The 21,152-nt window shown below is 39.4% G+C and overlaps 1 protein-coding gene across 2 annotated transcripts in view; it reads left to right on the forward strand.

The window, feature by feature from the left end:
* The window catches only part of LOC122560031 (NFX1-type zinc finger-containing protein 1), a 60,673-nt gene that overhangs the window by 26,051 nt on the left and 13,470 nt on the right, over positions 1-21,152 (forward strand). For both annotated transcript variants that reach the window (XM_043710199.2, XM_043710197.2), the window contains exons 5-11: positions 1,753-1,901; positions 1,989-2,132; positions 2,876-2,996; positions 11,664-11,896; positions 12,988-13,127; positions 14,847-15,001; positions 17,738-17,883. In XM_043710199.2, coding sequence (XP_043566134.2) covers positions 1,753-1,901; positions 1,989-2,132; positions 2,876-2,996; positions 11,664-11,896; positions 12,988-13,127; positions 14,847-15,001; positions 17,738-17,883 — 1,088 coding nt within the window. The remainder of the gene's footprint in view (positions 1-1,752; positions 1,902-1,988; positions 2,133-2,875; positions 2,997-11,663; positions 11,897-12,987; positions 13,128-14,846; positions 15,002-17,737; positions 17,884-21,152) is intronic.

Raw genomic sequence — 21,152 nt, forward strand, 5'->3', positions numbered from 1 at the left:
CCATGAGAAAGGAGGAATGGTTTGACTTTCTGTGATTATCCTGCACTTCAAGGCACCTTTAAGTCTGATTTAAGTTGATTTAAGTCTGCTCCACATTTTTGAAGGAGAATGTCCTGCCAGAAATGTAATGCAGTTTCTTAACAGGGAATAAGAGTGAGATGGTAATCTGTCCATGTTTGCTGCTCCTTGGACAATCTGTGATATTGGAGCCTTATAAATGGTTTGTAAATAAATTTTCGATATCTGACTCAAGAAGAACTCTGTAATATATATTATGTTGACTAACATTTAGTTGATAACAAACAGTATCAAGCTTGGAAATGGAGTTTGCAAAAGAGCCATTCCAGAACTTAGCAGAAATTTTTGTCTGTTCACAATTGGATGTGTGACAAAGTGTATGACAAATCAGAGATAATGGAACACTTGAGAGAGGTGGGGTCATATTGAACTGGGTATTAGCAGCATACATGTTGGAAGCTGATATGTTTTTGATTAATGTGTAGCAACCACATTTGGATAAGAAATAATTGAGGCTCAAAGTTGGATCTTTGAGGGACTCCAGTAGAAGAGAAGTCAATGGAGGTTGTTGTCTGTCAATGCCTAGATAAACAGAGCGGAGCCAGATAAAGTCTATCCTATCCCTCTGGATGATGAGGTGATGTATTAAAGGAGCTGTGTTAAAGGCTGCAGGCAAGTGGAAAACCATTGGAGTCATTTACTACAGTCACGCAGACTGTCATTTATTTCTGCTAAAGGCCATTTCAGTACAGTATATATTGATGTGACACTTTTAATTTGAAATGAGTTTACAGAAATTAGCTTTGTAGCTAGAGTTAAGCGCAGAGTTGTGGATTGAAGCCAGATCAGTCAGGGTCATTTATAAAATGTTGCTTGAGCTGAGATCAGGCAATGGGAGTGCAGCAAGATGGTGTTGAGATAAAATACTTTTTTTTTTTAAAACTGCGATGCACTTTTGCCATGGCAGGGAATTCAGTCAGAACAGTAGCTAATTTAACTGGCTGCATAACTGAACAATTGATGGTCAAGTAAAGAGCTTGAAGCCATCCCTCAAATTTCTGCTGAGAAACTCCAGGCATCAGTTGACAAACGAAACTGGCATTGTGAGCTTTCAAGAAGCATGGTCATGATTTTCCAAATTTGCGGCCAAATGGGTGGGGAGGGGGTGGGTGTGTTAGGCATCAACTAACTCACCATTCCACTGCTGATAAAACTCAATCATTTGAGTGCCAATCAATGAGTATTGCAAGCCTTAACAATGGCATTCCAGCTCACCAGAAGCTGCCAGGTATTCAGATGCTGGCCGTGTTCGGGTTCTGATATCAGTTGGTTGAGGCCTACTTCTTGGGAGCCAGTGTCGAGAAGTTACAGCTTGTGCTTATCATGGGCTTGAGTTCCTGTGTGAAGAGAGGTCCAGGGTATCAGACACAAAGGCATCAAAGGCAGGCCTGGCAATTCTGTCTTTGGAGGGTCGGTGTAGACTTATTGGTCCAAGTGGCCTGTTTCCATACTGTAGGGAATCTAATCTAATCATGTAGAAGGGTCTTTGGACTCGAAGCATTAACTTGACTTTCTCACCGTGGATACAGCCAGAGCTGTTGAGTTTCTCTAATAATTTCTGTTTTTGCATCAGAGCTCCAGCAGCTGAAATTCTTTGTTTTATTTTAGAGAGAAATTTGGCCAGATAACTTTATAATAAATGTCATTGTCCATTTGTGCTTTTTTCTTGTTCAGGGATCTATGGATTCTTGCACACTGGCCTAGTCAGGGTGGGTGGAAGAAGTAACAGTGAACTACTGAAAAGATTTACACTGAAGGAACTGAGAAACAGCAGAGATTTCAGAAGAAAACTTCCCCAGCACTTACGAGGCGCCTATTTCGAGGTAAGGTTGCAGTATGATACTGAAATCCCATGACTTTGTGTTATTGTTGGCAAAAATCACTGTCTTTTCAATTTGTGTCCAATAAAGGTCACCAATCAAATGAGAGAATCGGAGCAGAAGATTCGAGCAGCAGCACAGCAATTGGAGTGCACAACGCAAGGGGTTCTTCACGAACAGTATTTAGAGAAATATATTTCTGCAGTACATTGGAACAGCTTGCAGAATGGACTGGTAAGATCACACAAGATGTCTCTCTATATTTTTTCAATAATGCAATATCTGTTCCAAACATATTGATGTCAGTGAAATTGTGGTTTTATAAGAATGCTTGTGTGTCTTCCAGAAGGGCATATTTTTCAGATGAGCCTAGATGTTATTGACAGCTATTTTGATTTGATTTGATTTATTATTGTTATGTGTAGCGAGGTCCAGTAAAAGGTGTTGTCTAATGTGCTTTACAGATAAATTATTCTGTACAGGTGCATCAGGGTAACAGCACAGAGTGCAGAATACAATATTACAGTGCCGAGAAGGTGCAGAGAGATCGACATTAACATTAAAGAGGTCCAATTAAAAGTCGGATTTTTACCTTGGAGGTGCTATCAAGTTACTATCTAGTTCTCAACTGATGCCTGTAAGCATGCTCTGCTAACAGAAGTCACTGGTTGACGTCAGAAGCTGATTGTTCTGAGTTCTGGTTCTTATGGACCGAATGCATTGTTTTTGCCATTACTTCAGATCAGTGCTGGGAAGCCTCAGTGCTAATTGAAGAAGTTTGCTTATAATTTAAAAGTTGAAGTGTGATTCCACTGGGGTTAGGAATACTCAAGGTGTTTGTTAACACAGTTAAAGTTTAAAAATATTACCAAACTCATTTTACATGGTTGTCTGAGGGCTTATGCTGTATGTCGTGCCAGTAACGGTGTTCAAGATATTGAAACTAACTTTCACTGGATATTTTAATGCTTTTACAGGTATTCGATGATTTTGGCTTCCTTGGAACAAGGTATTCATTACTGGTAGAGTGGCTGGGCCTTGGTTTCATGAGTGTGACTGCAATTCCTGGAGCAGATCCACAGAACTTGGAGAATGCTGGTAAAATCTCCACTGTCATGTTCAGAATTTAAAAGAAAAAAATGTAATGAATTTAAAATACAAACAATATCATCTTCTGTTACTTCCCCTGCTGACTTTTATTTTCAGTAGTACCATTAACCAATTAACATGATCTCCTTAACTTGAAAGCCATGACGTGGAGATGTTGGTGTTGGACTGGGATGGACAAAGTTTAAAATCACACAAGGTTATAGTCCAACAGGTTTATTTGGAAGCGCTAGCTTTCGGAGTGCTCTCCTTCATCAGGTGGTTGTGGAGCAGGATCATAAGATACAGAAAGCAAAAGATTACAATGTCATGCAACTGAAATGCTACATTGAACAAACCGAGATTGCTGTTAAGTCTTTCATCTGTTAGAATGGGTTGCAAGTTTCAGTTGATTAATATGTAAATTCCAGACTACTTTTATGTCACATTCTCAAGATAACTTAAAATTTTATTTAAAAAGTGACATCTCAGTTCAGACAATGCATTAAAGGTATGAGGTTAGAGTCTGTCTGTATCCCAATCTTGAGTCAGACTGGTTCTATTTCCAAAGTAGGAATTTATAAAATGTTACATCACACACGCGCGCGCGCACACACACACACACTTATGAATACACCTTCTGACAGGCTTATACTCAATCACACACGCACACACTCTATCAAGCACGCACACATGCAAACAGACTCTCTCTCATGTGCACTCACACTCATACTCACACTCTCTCTCTCTCATATGCACACACACACAAATAAGTCTATGGGGTGAGTTTGCATTTGCAGGATTGTATTTGCAGATATATTCTATTTTGCTCAAAATGCGCACAATCTGCAGGGAGTTAGTGCAGGCAGTCCATCCATGTAACATATTATAAATTCCTAGTTTGGAAATAGAACCAGTTTGACTCAAGATTGGGATACAGACTCTAACCGCAAACCTTTAATGCATTGTCTGAGCTGAGATGTCACTTTTTAAATAAAATCTTAAGCTATCATGAGAATATGGCTTAAAAGAAGTTCTGGGGTTTACATGTTAATGAACCGAAACCTGCAAACCCTTCTAACAGATGAAAGGCTTGACAGCGATCTAGGTTTGTTCAATATATTATTTCAGTTGCATGATACTGTAATCTTTTAGTATAAATTCTGTGTCTTATGATCCTGCTCCATTACTACCTGATGAAGGAGCAGTGCTCCGAAAGCTTAATATTTCCAAATAAACCTGTTGGACTATAACCTAGTGTTATATGATTATCAACCTTAACTTGAAAGCCCAGAAGAAACTGTGTTGCAAACTTGTCACCTTTGATCCTGCCACCTGTTAAATGGCTGTCAAAGTACATTATTCATAGGGTGAATTATTTTGTGTACGTTTTTGCTGCTATACCTTAATTTGATGCTCTTTCAAGCGTGGTTAAGAAAACCTTTAACCTCTGTAATGAAAGCATCAAGTTCAATCTCCATCTTCAATTCATAGTTTAATAACAAGTTTGGAGTGTTTGGTTGTCCTGTAGTATTGTCGCTATCATGCCCAAAAGATTTAATCTTCCTGTCACTGCATTGGAAAAAGATATGGTTTTCCATGGTAGAATTTCCATAACTATCCTGACTGGAGAGACTACAGTTCATCTTGAACAGGGCCAAGCTGACTACTTATCCCACCCCTCCAGTGTATTGATCTGCTTTCCCAGTATTATTATGTCACAACATAACTTGGGAAGAGTGTGCAAATGATCACCCCCTCACTGGTCGACAAGCTGTCACAAAATGTATAAAATTCCAATTAAACAAACAAGCTGATCAGCTTGTTTGATGGACTGCCTTTCAGGACAGAAGAAATTCAGAGCTTAAAAAAAGTAACTCATGTATTCTAATACACTGAAATGAAATGGTGGTTTGAGAGTACCTTGGATCTTGTAGCTGCTTCTGAGATTCAGGTTTATTTCTAGCTTTACTGTTAGATTTTTTACAGTAAGTTATAAGTACATAAATAAGAAATGTTTGGAGGGTTAGGGACCAAGCGCAGGCAGGTTGGACTAGTTTAGTTTGGGATTATGGTCAAGGTGGACTGGTTGAACCGAAGGGTCTGTTTCCATGCCGTATGACTCTATAACTTTAACTACTGAAGAGAAAAGAAGAAATTACTATGCAGTTTTGAATTATGCCCATATAAAACCTGAGAATACCTACACATTTGTTTACAATTAAGACAGTTTGATACATTTTTGTGGATAGTTAAAAGAAAAAAAACAAGTAAAATTAAATTCTGAAGATCAGAAATCCCGATTTGATGGGTGGATTAAACTCTTTCTATTAATTCCTTCTAATTTCAACAATGATAACATTCTGTTTATAATTGCTCTAGTCATCATACATGATGGAAAAATACCTGGGACTTGTTGCTATGCCTGTTCCATCTCTTTAACCTTACTCAGTTTTTCCCATAACCACAGAAAGTCTATGATTTTTACAGCAGCCATATCCTTACCTAGGAGTAAGTTCACTCTGATCCTGCGTAATTTCTTAGCAATTCTTACTATTTTCCTACTGTTCTAGACATCAAGTCTCTTTCCAATTGCACTTTGTAAAAAAGAACCAGGATATAGTCTCTACTTGCTTATTAACTCTTCGGCTTTTATTGCACTCTCTGAATGGTAAATTATCTCTTTCTCCAGCAAAAGAGTGTCAGTAGCTCCTGTTTCTCTTAGAATTCTTGTGTTTAGCTGCATCATTTAAAGAAAAAGAAGTTACCATTACTTTCTGTAAAAGATCTTTACCTTATTCACCATTCCTGCACTGACAGCAGTGTTAACTTCCATTTCATAGTCCGAGCTCGTTTGTTCTGGTGTTTTTGTTTCTTTCGTCTCCTCTCTGGACCCACTCTTACAAATCCAAATAAGTCACATGAGCTTCCCATGTAACTTTGAGCATTCTGAACAAGGGTGTCCTACATTATTTCACTGACACCCTCAACACCTTTTTTCCTGATCTGAGAAGAGGATCTTAGCACATTTCCAACTCTCTTTTCTTTATCTTGGCTACTTCCCATCCTTTTGATTTTCTGTATCCTTCTTGAGTTTGAGGTAGATGGAATAAAGGTTTTGTTTTATTCATTATTTCACAATCATCAGCCATTCCTGCTGTCTGTCCAGCAGTTGTCACTCTCTGGTCTTCAACAAAGGTTTTTACTACAAAACCTAATGAGTTTTTAAGCTCTTCTAAGAGAATAATTTCTCTGAGAACTTCATGCATGGTGTTTACTCCTCATGTTCCTTTCCATCTGTCACAATCACTTTGATTCACCCTTTGAAATTCAGTATATGTTTGCACAGGCTGCTTCCCCAAATTTCAAAACTTTTGCTTGAGAAACAAACTCCTATTCACCAAGAATAGCCTTCTATTTTAATAACGTTATAATCCATAGAAATTTCTCTGACAGTGATGCATATGTTTCATGTCTTCCACCTGTCAACTTATCTAGTTTTCCCTGGCCACTTTGTTTGTCTTACTAGTTTTTCAAATAACATAAAGAATGCCTCCACACTCTTTCCCTGCAAATTTCTCATCTGATGTCACTTCTGTGAACTGCAACATTTTAAGATGGTATTTCCTATCTCTCTCCACTTTTACCCTTTCTTTACCCATTTATTTATGAATCTCTAGTTCTGTCTTCTTAAACACACTCTTTTTATGTTTGACCTCTCTCTAAATTTCAAATTCAGGCTTTTAAGTTTAAATTCCGTTTTTTTTTATTTCCATCAGCTTCAATTCTATTTCATAATCTAGCTGCTTGGACCGCAACTGAGTTTTAGCTAACTCGAGTGACTCAGCTCTCTGTATACCTAGTTTCTCCTGTTCACATGTTCCCTGAAGTTTTGTGAATATTTCAATTAGCTCTGCCTTTTTAGTTCCGGGAGGCAATTCCACTTTTAACTTATTTTCCTATTTTAGCAGTCTAGCCTTGGTTACTTTTGGTTAAATCCATCAGGAATATCTATTCTAATGGCAGGATGGTTTTAGCTGTTTCCAATGCATGTTATTTTAGTATGTGAAAACTGACATCTTTCTGTTTATCTTTTACCACGCACTTTAACTCCGCATCCAATTTTACGTTGACCTCATTCAAAAGATCCTGAACACTAATCTCCTAAATCTCTGGGAGAAGTGCAACAATAATCGTGTTGCACTATTGCACATGCTGTGCTAAATCTATACAATCCCAATTTAACAATAGCCAATTTGCCTGACATTGCTATCCAGGACAAAGGAAATTCACATCATTAACAGAAAATAACTTGTTTATTGTAACACACTTAACTTTAATAACTGGCAGAGAAAAGGAAGAATTCCTAATCTACTACTATACAATTTAAGCTATACAAATTTAAAACCCCAGAATACCCTCACAATCATTAAAACAAACAAAAAGTAGATGGCTTGACATATGTAATAAGTGGAAATACAATATATATAGAAAATAAAATTCTGAAGACCTAAAGTCTCAATTTTGAGGGTGGATTAATTGTCTCTCATAACCTCTTCTTATTTCAGCAATGGCAATATATTGTTGGTCTTTAAAGCAATGGTTGCTTTTAACTTGAATAGTTGACCCAGTAGTGCTACACTTCACAGAGGCCAGGAGTCCTCTGTGCCAAATCACGAAAGGGTTGCTTCACATTCACGTAGATGTCAAGAATAGGTCTCACTACACTGGGCTGAGAGTAATGTATTAGTTTAGATCAATGGAGAGAAAATAGATCATTTTTGAGTTGGCAGGTTATTACTGGTGGGGTGCTGCAAGGATCAGTATTAGGGACTTAGTTATTTCCAATCAATACCATCTTGGATGAGGGGATTGAGTGTAATATGTAGAAGGTTGCTAATGGAAAACTGATGGAAAAGTAAATGTGAGGAGGACACGAAGTGGTTACAGAAAGATTAAATGATTGTGCAAGATTGAGTCAACTGTACAATTATCTACTTTGGCACGAAGGATAGAGAGTAAAATAAATTTTTAATAATGTCACTAGTAAATAATGATGCAGAGGAATTTAAATGTCCTTGCATTCAAATCTTGATCATAACTTTGTTGTTATGTTTGACTCCTAGGTCAGGTTTCAACCATGTATCGATACTGACATTAAGATTGTCTATTTCCACCTTAATCACAATACCTGACTGTGTCCTTTGCTCAGCTCATTTATTGCTGAAATGCTCAATTATGACTTTATTACCTCTGGACTTGGTGTTCTAATGCACTCATGGTTGACCATCCTCATTCCTCTGTGCAAACTTGAGTTGGTTCAAACTTTTGCTGCCTGTGTCCAAACTGGTCAACATCCTAATCCCCGTTCATCCCTATGCATGCTGACCCACTTTGGTTCCTGATTAGGCAACACTTCAACCTTGGAAATTATTATCATTGTATTCAAAGACCTTGCTGCTCCCTACATTGGTTATATCTTCCAATCATGACTGCTTGCTGAGATTTCTGTGTTCCAGCAATTCTGGTACAGTAATAATTGGAAATGCGCAATCATTCCAACAGTTGCAACTGTACCTTCAGTTTTCTAGGCTCTAAATGTTTTGGAATTTCCACTCTCAACCTCTCCAGCCTTTCTACCAATATTTCCTTCTTCATAGTTTCTCTTCAAATGGATCTCTTTGACCAAACCTTTGGACATTTGTCCTAATATCTCCTTTTTGAATCACGGCATAAGAAGGTCATTCCGCCCATCATATTTGAACTAGCTCTTTGCAAAGGCCAACACAAGCTTGTCCCATTCCCCTGCCTTTTCCCTTTAGCCTGACCAACTTTCCTCTTAAAAGAATTATCCAGTTTCCTTTTGAAAGTCACAATCGAATCTGCCATCTACCACTCTTACTCCAGGACTTAATGACTTGCTCCCTAAAAGGGTTTGCCCTCTTATTGCCTTTGATTCTTTTTGCCATTGGTGTCCTCTGGTTCTCCACCAATAAAATTCCTTTATTTTTCCTATGCCTCGATTTTTCATGATTTTGAAAATCAAATCTCTTCCCAACCTACTCTTCTACAAGGACAGCCTCCCCAATTTCTCCAATCCATTCACAAAATTGAATTCACTTATCTTTAGACCATCACATTATTAATATGGCTTGGCATCTAACTTAGGTTTATTCATACATGAAAAGTGATTGGGGATGTTTTATTACAATAAAGGCACTATAGACAGCATGTGCTGTGTTCACTTTTATTCTAAGGAGTTTGGAGAATGAAGTAAAGGGAATTAATGAGACTACACCTGAAATTATATGTACAGTTTCCATCTCTTCATCAAAGAAAGGTGTTTTTATCTTCGCGGGTTTACAGTAAAGATTGACCTGTGAGGTGAGGAAGAAGAAAGCTTATATTAGGATAAAATGTGAAAGCTCAATTAGGGTGCTTGAGAGTTACAGGTTAGCCAGGAAAGACCGAAAGAGTTACGAAGAGCCAGGAGGGGACATGAGAAGTCATTGGCAGATAGGATCAAGGAAAACTCAAAGGCTTTCTATAGGTATGAAAGAATGAATAGAATAAAATTAGGGCTAATCAAGGATAATAGTGGGAAGTCGTGCGTGGAGTCAGAGGAGATAGGGAAGCACTAAATGAATATTTTTAGTCAGTATTTACACTGGAAAAAGACAATGTTTTTGAGGAGACTGCTGAGATAGAGGCTACTAGACTGGGTGGGATTGAGGATCATGAAGAAGAGGTATTGGCAACTCTGGAAAGTGTAAAAATAGATAAGTACACTGGGCCAGATGGGATTTATCCTAAGAATATCTGGGAAGCCAGGGAGGACATTGCCAATATTTATGTTGTCATTGTCTACAGGAATAGTGCCAGAAGACTGAAGGATAGCAAATATTGTTCCCTTGTTCAAGAAGGGGAGTAGAGACAACCCTGGTAACTATAGACCAGGGAGCCTTACTTCAGTTGTGGGTGAAGTGTTGGAAAAGGTGATAGGATTTACAATCATCTAGAAAATAATAAGCTGATTAGTGATAGTCAACATGGTTTTGTTGAAAGTTAGGTCGTGCCTTACAAATCTTATTGAGTTCTTTAAGAAGGTGACCAAACAGGTGGATGAGGGTAAAGCAGTTAATGTGGTGTATATGGATTTCAGTAAGGCATCTGACAAGGTTCCCCATGGTAGGCTATTGCACAAAATACAGATGCATGGGATTGAGGATGATTTAGCAGTTTGGATCAGATATTGGCTAGCTGAAAGAAGACAAAGGGTGGTGTTTGATGGGGAATGTTCAGTCTGGAGTTCAGTTATTAGTGGTATGCCACAAAGATCTGTTTTGGGTCCACTGCTGTTTGTCATTTTTATAACGACCTGGATGAGGACATGGACGGAAGATTAGTAAATTTGTAGATGACACTAATATCAGTAGAGCTGTGGATAGTGCAGAAGGATGTTGTAGGTTATAGAGGGACATTGAAAAGCTGCAGAGCTGGGCTGAGAGGTGGTAAATGGTGTTTAAGACGGATAAATGTGAGGTGATTCACTTAGGAAGGAGCAACAGGAATAAAGAGTACTGGGCTAATGGTAAGATTCTTGGTAGTGTAGATGAGCAGAGAGATCTCGGTGTCCATGTACATAGATCCTTGAAAGTTGACACCCAGGTTGATAGGGTTGTTAAGAAGGAATACAGTTTTAGCTTTTATTGGTAGAGGAATTGATTTTTCGAACGATGAGGTCATGCTGCAGTTGTACAAAACTCTGGTGCGGCTGCACCTGGAATATTGCGTACAGTATTGGTCACCACATTATTGCAATGTTGTGGAAGTTTTGGAAAGGATTCAGAGGAGATTTACTAGGATGTTGCCTGGCATGGAGGGAAGGCTGAGGGACTTGAGGCTGTTTTCATTAGAGAGAAGCAGGTTGAGAGGTAACGTAATTGAGATAATCAGAGGGTTAGATAGGGTGGACAGTGACAGCCTTTTTCCTCAGATGGTGATGGCTAGCACGAGGGGGCATAGCTTTACATTGAGGAGTGATAGATAAAGGACAAATGTCAGAGGTAGTTCCTTTACTCAGAATATTAGGGGCGTGAAACACACTGCCTGCTACAGTAGAAGACTGGCCACATTTTAGGGCATTTAAATGGTCATTGGATAGACGTATGGATGAAAATGGAATAGTGCAGGTTAGATGGGCCTCAGATTGGTTTCACAGGTCTGCACAACATCAAGGGCCGAAGGGCCTATACTGCGTTCTAATGTTCTATGTTCTGTGTGAGATTTATTAGAATAGGCCTATATTTTGTGGAATTTAGAAGAATGAGAAGTTTTCTCAATGAATCATATGACAATAGTTTAGAAACCAGGGATTACAGTTTTAGGATTGGGGATTGGTCAATTTTAACTGAGATGAGGACAATTTCCTTCACTCAGATGGTTGTGTTTTTCAGAATTTACTGTCCTATTGAGCAATGGTACTCAATTATTAAGTAAGCTTAATGCAGACAATACATTTGGAGATCAAGGGATGTGGAGTTGGACAAGGAAATGGAGTTGAGATGGAAAATGAGCTATGATCCAGTTGAACAGCATGGGAGGTAAACAAGATGATATGACTCAACCCTGCTCCTGTCTCTCATGTTATATACCTTCTTATTGCATTTTTTTTTGAAGATGAAGAGCAGGAGGATCTGGAAGATGAAGATATGGAGGATGAATTGATTCAAATCTCTGAGGAAGCAGAGCTTATCCAGAGAGACAGAATGATTGATGACGATGAGCCAAAAATGAGGACCAAGAAGAAACAAGATGCTGATCTTAACGAACTGGCAAACACCTTGTTAGCAATGAATCTTAACAACCGGGGAGCTCAGAGAGGAAATCCACAGGACCAAGATGGCTGGCAGGTGAATCCAGAGGTTTTGAAACTTAGAGCTGCTGTCATGATTAGTTGGACTCATCACTGAAGTTTGGGCTGGATTTAATGCTCTCTTGCTGACAGTTTTGAAAGCAAGGTGGCATGTCCTACATGTCCACTCGGACCCCACTGTAAATACACCAGCAGCAGGGCTGGACTCATACTACCTGCCCACCAGTGGATCAAGTGAGCCTCTTCAAAAGTGGATAATATATTTCCACTTGAGGACTTCTTCCCACCACCACACTCATTTAACTGGCAGGACAGACTCGCATTCAGGTGGCCAACTCACAGATTTCCCCGCATGGTTTAGTAGTGGCAATATCACTCCTTAAGTGGTTCCCTGGTCCATTGAAGTATCCCTTCTCCCAACTTCCCTTCCCCAAGTTGCAACCACTCCCAAGGTTTCCCTTCCATAACGAACTCCTAAACCTCAGCACCCCCTACCCTCTCTGCTGACTCCTGACAGTTACAAAGTTCTGATTCTTACCTCTTATTGCCCAAGTGTAGTACTGACAGTGACCACTATTCATGTTGGCGCTGCTGCTACTTTGACAGCTGTTGGCCTCTGATTGGCTGGCAGCTCTTTCAGGTGGGATGTCCTCTCCCTGAGTGGCAGAAATCCCATCTTCAGCCTATTAGTGATTAAATAACTTAGGGCAGCCATTCTTCCCTTGGACAGACAACTCCCCTTTCTAAGTTGAGGCAAGGCAGTGGGGGAGTCTCAATATAATTCAGTCCATGAAATTTCAACTCTTCGCTCCATCAGTATGAGCGTGCACAAATTGATATAAAAGTCCTCAGAGTATGCCATGGCAATGGGAAGCTTACTGCTATCAGTGCACATCAGAGCATTTGCTTAGAGATTTGAGGCCAAGTGGGCTGGATGAGATTCTCTGAAGCTAACACATAGTTGGAAAAGAATACATTGTAGAAGTAACATGTCACATATGTAATCATTTAAAAGATTCCTGAAGTTTATCCCCTGCATTGCCTAAAACTGTGTTTTATTCCAACGTATATTTTTTTCATGTGATTATTCAATCCCACTTGAAGTGCATTGTTCCTGTTTTGAAACAGGTGCAACGGGGTGAAAGGAAGAAAATGAAACAGAAAGCACAGGCGGAACTCCGCAAGAGTGGTGCTATGACTGCACAAGAGGAGGAGAGAATTTTCAATATCTGGATGCTTCCTCTCAAAGATCGATGGCGCCTGTACAGGTCAGAGCTGAGTGCTGCTTTTGATTTCCCTCAAGATTTCCTGCTGTATTTGCCCAGCTTTTTGTTGCTAAACTCCAGTGTTCTTGAGACCATATAACCTTGCCACTGAACAGAGCTTTATCATTCAGAGAAATACCTCTACTGCAGCTTATTGGGGTTCTGTATGAAATAGGTTTTTCCCAAATGAAGCTACTTATTTCTTGTGTTTGGCATGGTGGCTCATTGTTAACTCTGCTGCATCACAGTGTCAGGGACCTGGTTTCAATTCCAGTCTCGAGTGACTGTCTGTGTGGACTTTGCACAGTCCCCTCATGTCTGTGTGGGTTTCCTCCAGGTGCTCTGGTTTCCTTCCACAGGACAAAGATGTGCAAGTTAGGTGGATTGACCATGCTAAATTGCCTTTCGTGTCCAGGGGTGTGCAGGCTAGGTGAATTAGCCATGGGAAATGCAGGATTACTGGGATAGGGTGGGATGGGGGCTCTTCGGAGAGACGGTGTGGACTCAATGGGCCAAATGCCCTTCTTCCATGCTGTAGGGATTCTATGGTTCTATGATTCTCACTCATGGAATCATTGAACTAAGTTTACTGAAGCCACACAATTTGACTTAGCAAGTGGTTTTAAAATTCATATTTAAAATTCACAACATTAAAAAAGAAACCAAGTTATATATGCCACAGAAACCTTGCATGATGTTATTGAGTTTTATTAATCAATAAATATGTTGTCACCACTTTGGTAACATGAGTTCATTTGATAGAAATTAATCTGTTTTACTCAAATGGTTTTCAAAAAACATTTTTATCTTTACGTTTAGAAGGTATTAAATGTAGTGAGATGTAACATGCATTTCTGAGAAACTGATCAAATGTTGCAAGAGGTACCTTATTTTAGAACTTGCCACCAGCAAATTGAAATAACAGGGCACATTTTCTTCACCTTTGTCCTGAGGAAGCATAGTTTGATAGTGACGATAAAGAAGGTGGAAGTGGACTCTTAATCCCTGTCTGGAAACTACAGAGACCCCAGGAATAGAACCAATCCAAATTTAAGAACATAGGAAAACAGGATGTAAGAGCAAGAGTAGGCAACTCAGACCTTCAAGCCTGTTCCACCATTCACTAAGATCATGGCTGATCTGATTGTGGTCCAACTCCTGATTTCCTATATGCCCATAACCCTAATTGACTTGTCCATCAAAAAGCCGCCTAATCCACCTTGAAAATGACTCAGCCTCCACTGTTTTCTGTGGAAGAGAATTCCACAGACTAAAGACCCTGTGATAGAAAAGATTTCTTCCCATTGCCATCCTCAAAGAGAAACATTTATTTCAGACTGTGTCCCTTGTCATGGTCTCCCCCTCAAGAAGAAATATCTTTCCAATAACCACCTTCTCAATTTCCATCAGGATCATGTTTTTGTAAGTTTGAATCTGAGCACAGAAGTACCTTCAAATTTCTAAGTACAAATAACTGAAAATGATCTAAACAGGTCTAGTGGCTAGTAATGGAGTTGTACTATAACTGTACTTGAATTTCCTGCACATCTGAAGTGTAGGAATAGGGTGGAGCGTGTATTTGTTCCAGGAATACCCAGCCATGACACAACATCTAGGTTTGTGGTGTTTTAAAGGAAGAAGTTCCCACATTGTTTCCTGTACTTTCAGACCAGTGAGCACCCGAAGAATTAGATGCTATAAAAATTCCTTTGAAAATTCCAGGTTATGGTTGTCCATGTATCAAACGGACGTAAGACGAAGGATAATTCAGCATGAGCAGCTCTACCAAGCAGCAGCTGACAGGTTGGCAGAGTTAAGGCTACAAGAAGACCTCTGGGTTCTGAAGGAGGCTAAGGTTGTGGGGATGACAACAACAGGTGTGATCTTTTTACATTTACTTACTGTGCTGACTCAACGCAGATTATGCAACAATGACATCAAAATACTCAACTTGATTTACCAACTTGCGTGTAGGAATGGGGTTGGAAGTAGGAGTAGGAGATTTTCTCTGTGACTAGTATGTAACAGAAATGTAAGCTTGTTTATAAATGGGTTTCTCATTCAAATATACATGCTGCGTATGGAATTTTGCTGATACACTTAACAGGGTGGCCAAAAAACGGCTTCGACAATACAGCCTGAAATGGACAGAGAGTGAGGTGTATTCTAGCAGGGAGACTGTTCCTATTCCTGTCTCATTATTTAATTTGGATTCCACTGTGCCCTTCCTTCATTACTGCTCACATCCTCCTCAACTGTAATCCTTGCAAATTTGCCTAGTGTCCATCCTCGTTACTGGTGTTTCCAGCGACTACCATGTAGAAGGTGATCGAAATGGCTGTAACTGTCATCAGCTCTCTCCTTTCCCCAGCTCTTGTAATGGTGTCATCTTCCTTAAACATAGTCCCCACCTATCTTGTTTAGTAGTCGTAAGCCTCTCCTAAAACCTACAAGGCCAATGACTCGCTGATGTTTGGGATACTTCTGCTTCCTTAAAAGTCAGACTTTTTCATTTTGGTATTGTCAGGAGACCATTATGACTATCAAATGCCCTCCCAGTGGAGAGAAATGAGTCAGGACTGAGGTTAGGCTGGGTGGATTTCAGCTTGAAAGAGGAGAATCCAACCTGATGAACCAGAAGCACACACTCCGTGTCTGCTGATCAGCAGTCTCACTGCTTGGCAACCTTTTAACTTCCTCTTATTGTAATCATAACTCTATATTTGGCTCTTTATTTCGTTGATTTTAACATTGCTTGGGTATATCATCTCTGAATTTTACGACACATACCAAGTAATAGATTGTGACAAAAGGTCACCATTGCACATTGTTGACAGTCCATATGTACAAACTGCACAGCAGCTTCTCCTGGTAGTCATCAGTGTCCATTATCACATTGTGGTGATTGTAGCAGCTCAGAATTTCTTAAACCTTCTTAAATGTGTCACCTGTAGCAAGGTTTAAGTAAATTTCCCTCAGTTATTTGAAAACACAAAAATGTTAAAATCAAAACAAAAAAGACTGGAAGAACACAGATGTGGTGGCAGTGTCCTGTTATGATCCTACCTGATATTACACTGGACAAGTCCAAGCCCAGACTGAAATCTGACTTATTTACCCTTAACAAGTTGTGAAAACACACAATAAGACAACAGCCCCATCTAACTCAACACCATCATGTTCACTGCTCAAACAGCAGAGAGAAATCATTTCTCTATCACAGCTATAGGATTCCCTTCACTATTTCCTTTAATTCATTGAGAGATTGATAACCTTTTTCTTAATTGGTTTGAGCTTAGACTTTCTCATTGACATTGGGATCAAACAAGGGTCCTTGTACTGCACTATGTTACTCAATACAATTTTTACTCAGTATTGCGAATGGGAGGCCTTCCACCATGGAATAGGGACAGCCTGTAGTTCCAGGAAAGAGAGTGGGGGAGAACTTACAGACTGACATGCCCCTTTAGCTGCCAGACCAACTTTGTGCCATTCCAGTCTCCACTTGCAACTGTGATCATTTCCAAGTCGACATTGTTGGATGGGGAGTGGGTGTTTCAAAGCAATCCTGGTCACTTTTATCCTAGCCTGGCAGTTGGGAGGTGACCACCTCATTCTGGCCATGTTTTGGATACTACGGGGTCTGACTGAATCCCTCATGTGCGATGAAATGTGCCTTTAAGAGAGATTTGTCCTGTCCTGTTTCTCTTGAAGAGAGGTGGCTGCCCCATGAAAAGAGGAGTAAATCGCTTTGTTTTTTTTAATTGGGCAAAAGAAGCATGAGTGAAACAGACACAGGATTTTAATTTTGCTTTCAGTTGTTCAAAATGAAGCTGCGAGATACATCTCTCCCTCTCTCTCTTTCTCTCCCCCCCTCTCTCTCTCTCTCTCTCTCTCTGCTGCTAGTTTCATTCTGTTGGTGTTCTTCTGCACTGGAGGTGATAGCATGTGAGGGAAATCTATTTAGTTGAATTTGCCTCTGCTGAAGGTGTGTTTTTGAGATGCTGCTATATTGGAACAGTAGATGAACAGTATTTAAATAATATATTAGTTTATGAAGTATTTTGATCGAGTTAAAGTTATGCTATTTTGTATGTATTTTACCGGAAGTGTAAGAATAAAATATGTTTCTTTAAAATTTGACCAATTAAATTACATCTGGAATACAGTCCCTTACACTTGCCTCTAAATAAGATAAAAATTCAGGTCTAGGTTATGTCCTTGATATGTTTTGAGGGGGTTTGATCTGGTCCGTAACAAATGACAAGCATGAAGTTGCTATTCTGAACCTCACCCAATCTCCTGGAAAATGACCAGAAGTCTGACCTGTGCTGAGAACTGACATGCTAATCAATGGTGAGAAATTGCAGGCTCACTCACAACTGTTCCCAGATTGATGTGACAGATCATGACAAATCCGGCTCACTACAAAAATTCTGCCTAAAATTTTAGAGTAATAATCTTTAGGCGGATCTGGAATCCTGATGAAAGGTCACAGTATTTCTAGCTTTTTTTGTTTTTATTTCAGCATCTGCAATACTTACTTTTGTACAAAAATCAGGAGTTGTGACTCCATGACTAAAAGTATTGACTTGAATTATCCATGCAACTAGGTGCAGCGAAATACAGGAAGGTACTCCAGGAGCTAAGACCCCGCATTGTGGTAGTAGAGGAAGCAGCTGAGGTTCTGGAAGCTCATTTAATAACAACACTCAGCAGTGCTTGCCAACATCTTATCCTGATCGGGGATCACCAGCAGGTCAGTACAGCTGCTCTTCCCTTCCGCCACTTAATTGACTGCTCATTTGATTTGGTTAGGCATTGCTTCCTGCTTTCTTTGATGATCTTCTCTACTCTTTCAAAGCAGTTTAGGGAGTTTGGGGGAGGGGGGAATGCTACTGTCATAGTTCGAAGTGCAGGTCCTTTCAAGGCTGAAAGTAACTGCGTCAGAGTTGATTGAGAGCAGATGATAGTGTGAAGATGGTTTTAAGAGGTATCTTTTATCCTGGTTTCTTTTAGAGAGAGATTAGAGGTGCTGTGCAGTCTATGAGAAGACAATCAACTTGAGAAGCCTTGGGTGTTTTTTTAAAAGGTGAAACAATAGAAGTAGTCTGAGTGGGTATGGTCAAGCTCCCATCCACCGAATCAGTGATTTTAGATTCAGCAGTTGTTGCTGGGGTCCCAGAAGAGTTGGAATGCAGTGGGTCTCTCTCAGCTGCTATACTCTCTCTCAATTGTCTTTTGATGTTCTTTCCTCCTGGATTAGTAAACTGTATGTGAGACCATTTATTTCCTGAATTTGTCTTTTACCAAAGGGGTGTATTTGGGATGTTATTATATTTTAACAGTTAATTAGTAATAATTACTGTATCAATTATTCTGTTAAGTTTTCCAATGGAGTTAGGTTATTCCAAGTTCCTCTTTCTTTTGTTCTATTTTAACTATCATGCTTAAATAAATTGTTTTGCTTAACGTTGAGTAGTTTGAATAGCATCTGGAAAACAGCACCTCACATTTACTCTTAAAACATGATAAAGTTAATGGCTAGACTACATTTTTAATATATGTTCAGGGGCCTGGTCTGGTCCATAACAATAGTCATTGGACATTCATATACTAGGGTTATGTTACAGTTTTCTTTTGAAGTCATTTATTTTGATGTTATCATGAGTTATGTTTACTGTGACGATACTATGACTTTCAGAGGTGTATTTTGTCCTTTCTTTTTAAAGAGGTTTTGAACTGAGTTATCTTTTCCAAGCCAATAAAGTAAACACTTCGTGAGGTCTTGGGTTTTCCTTTTAAAGTTGGAACAATCTAAGCAGCATGAATGGGTGGAGTCAAGCTCCCGTAGAATGAGGCTTTTAGTTTAGCTTTCAGTCATTGTTTGGGTTTGAAATTGGTTTTAGAAGCTGCCATACCCTGCTCTCGAACAGAACTTTCTCTTGGTGTTCTTTCCTCCTGAACTGGAGAAACAACCCATTTTACTGAACTTGCCTCTGTCAAGAGTGTATTTATGGGTTTTACTATTGGAACAATTACTATTTTGCAGTTATATAATCTGGTTTTCTGTTAAGTTTTCCAATAGAGTCGAAGTTATATCAATTCTTCTTTCTTTTGTTTTTACTTTACCTGTAGGATAAGAGTAAAGTGTGTTTTGCTTAAAGCCGAGGAGTGTAACCAATCGAATTACATCTGGAACACATCAACTCACACTTTAAATAATATAAAAGCTCGGGTCTAGGGTATCTTTTTGATATTTTTGAAGAGGGTTTTGTCTAGTCCATAATATTATTAATACATTACGAAATAATGAATGTCAAATAACTCTTCAGATGCTAGTATCCCATCACCAATAACCCTTTATATACAAATGCATAGCCTTTGACAACAGTACTGCCTCTCACTGAATCAGGCACTCCAGCCTCAATATCCTGAAATTTACCCTTTTATGTGAGCCATATTCCCTTGTTTGGACCGGCGGGACCACTGAAGGAACTCATATTATGGAATGTCCAGTTGACTGACCTCATTACAATCACTACAGTATAGAGAGATGTACAGCATATGAAATTAAAAAAAAACTGTGTCCTTTAGTCCACCAGAAGCCTCATCGCTTTAAGAGTGGTGGGACCTTTGGGCTGGAGTGCTTTATCTCCCCTTCCAACAATTCTGATTTAGTTCCTTCCCTTGTTTCTCCATTTTTCTCCCTACCCCTGGTGAGCATTTATTTAATTTGATTAATTGAACAGCTTGTTAATTTGGTGCGTGTGTTATTGAATTTTTTTATGTAATGAGCTGAGTTCTTCCCCAAAGGAGTGTTCATTTCTGGAAAGGGAAAGGGCCCAGGAGGGAAAGATGAAAACTGATGCTTGTGCCAATAAAATGTTCAAGAGTCTTTTATTGGTAAAGACTATTCATGGTTAAGACCCTCATTTGGTTCATTTCATGTGATGAAACTTACTTGCATCTTGCAATAGATGGCAAATTAAAGATAAGTTTAGGATATATGAATGGAATGACCAACACTAATAGCAACATATGCTTCCAGCAAGATATGCTGCAGAGTTTGTGCATATGAACTGTCAATGAGCCAAACTAAGGTAATAGTGTGCACATATAGGAATAGTTTCCTGTATTTAGCTTCACCAGTTGCAATGGAAAATTCATGGCGATGCTTGTAGTCATGAAGTCACAATACTCGATGTGTTTTCTAAACATTTATCTTCGAAATGACAAGTACAAAAATGACCTTAGTGTCGTACAGCATGGAAATGGACCTTTTGGTCCAACTAGTCCACGCTGACCAAGTTTCGAAACTAAACTGGTCCCGCTTGCCTGCATTTAGCCCATATCCCTCCAAACCTTTCCTATTCCTGAGCTTATCAAAATGTCTTTTAAATATTGCAACTGTACCTGCATCCACCATTTCCTCTGGTAGTTCATTCCACACATGAACCACTCACTGTGTAAATAAAAAAGGTTGCCCCTCATGTCCTTTTTAAAACTTTCTTCCCTAGTTTTGAACTCCCGCACCCCAGGGAAAAGAGCCTTGCCACTGACCTTATCCATGTCCCTAATGATTTTACAAACCTCTATAAGGTCACACCTCAACCTCCTATGCTCCAGTGAAGAAAGTCCCAGCCTCTCCTTATAACTTAAACCCTCCATTCCCAGCAACATCCTGGTTAATCTTTTCTGAGCCCTCTCCAATTTAATAACATCATTCCTAGAGCAGGGTGATCCAGTACTCCAGAAGAGGCCTCATCAACATTTTGTACAACCTCAGCATGACATCCCAACTCCTGTACTGAGCAATGAAGACAAGTGTGCTAAATACCTGCTTAACCACCTTGTCTATCTGTGGTGCAAATTTCAAAGAATAATGTACATGACCCCTCTGTTTTACAACCCTGCCCAGGGCTCTACCATTACTTGCGTAAGTCTTGCCTTTGTTTTACTAAAATGCAAAACCTCACATTTATCCAAATGAAACTCCATCTGCCACTCTTCAGATCCAAATGGTCA

Source organism: Chiloscyllium plagiosum, unplaced genomic scaffold, assembly GCF_037043375.1.
Source record: "Chiloscyllium plagiosum isolate Xiang-an unplaced genomic scaffold, Cpla_swu_hap1 HiC_scaffold_15, whole genome shotgun sequence".
Lineage (NCBI taxonomy): Eukaryota > Metazoa > Chordata > Chondrichthyes > Orectolobiformes > Hemiscylliidae > Chiloscyllium > Chiloscyllium plagiosum.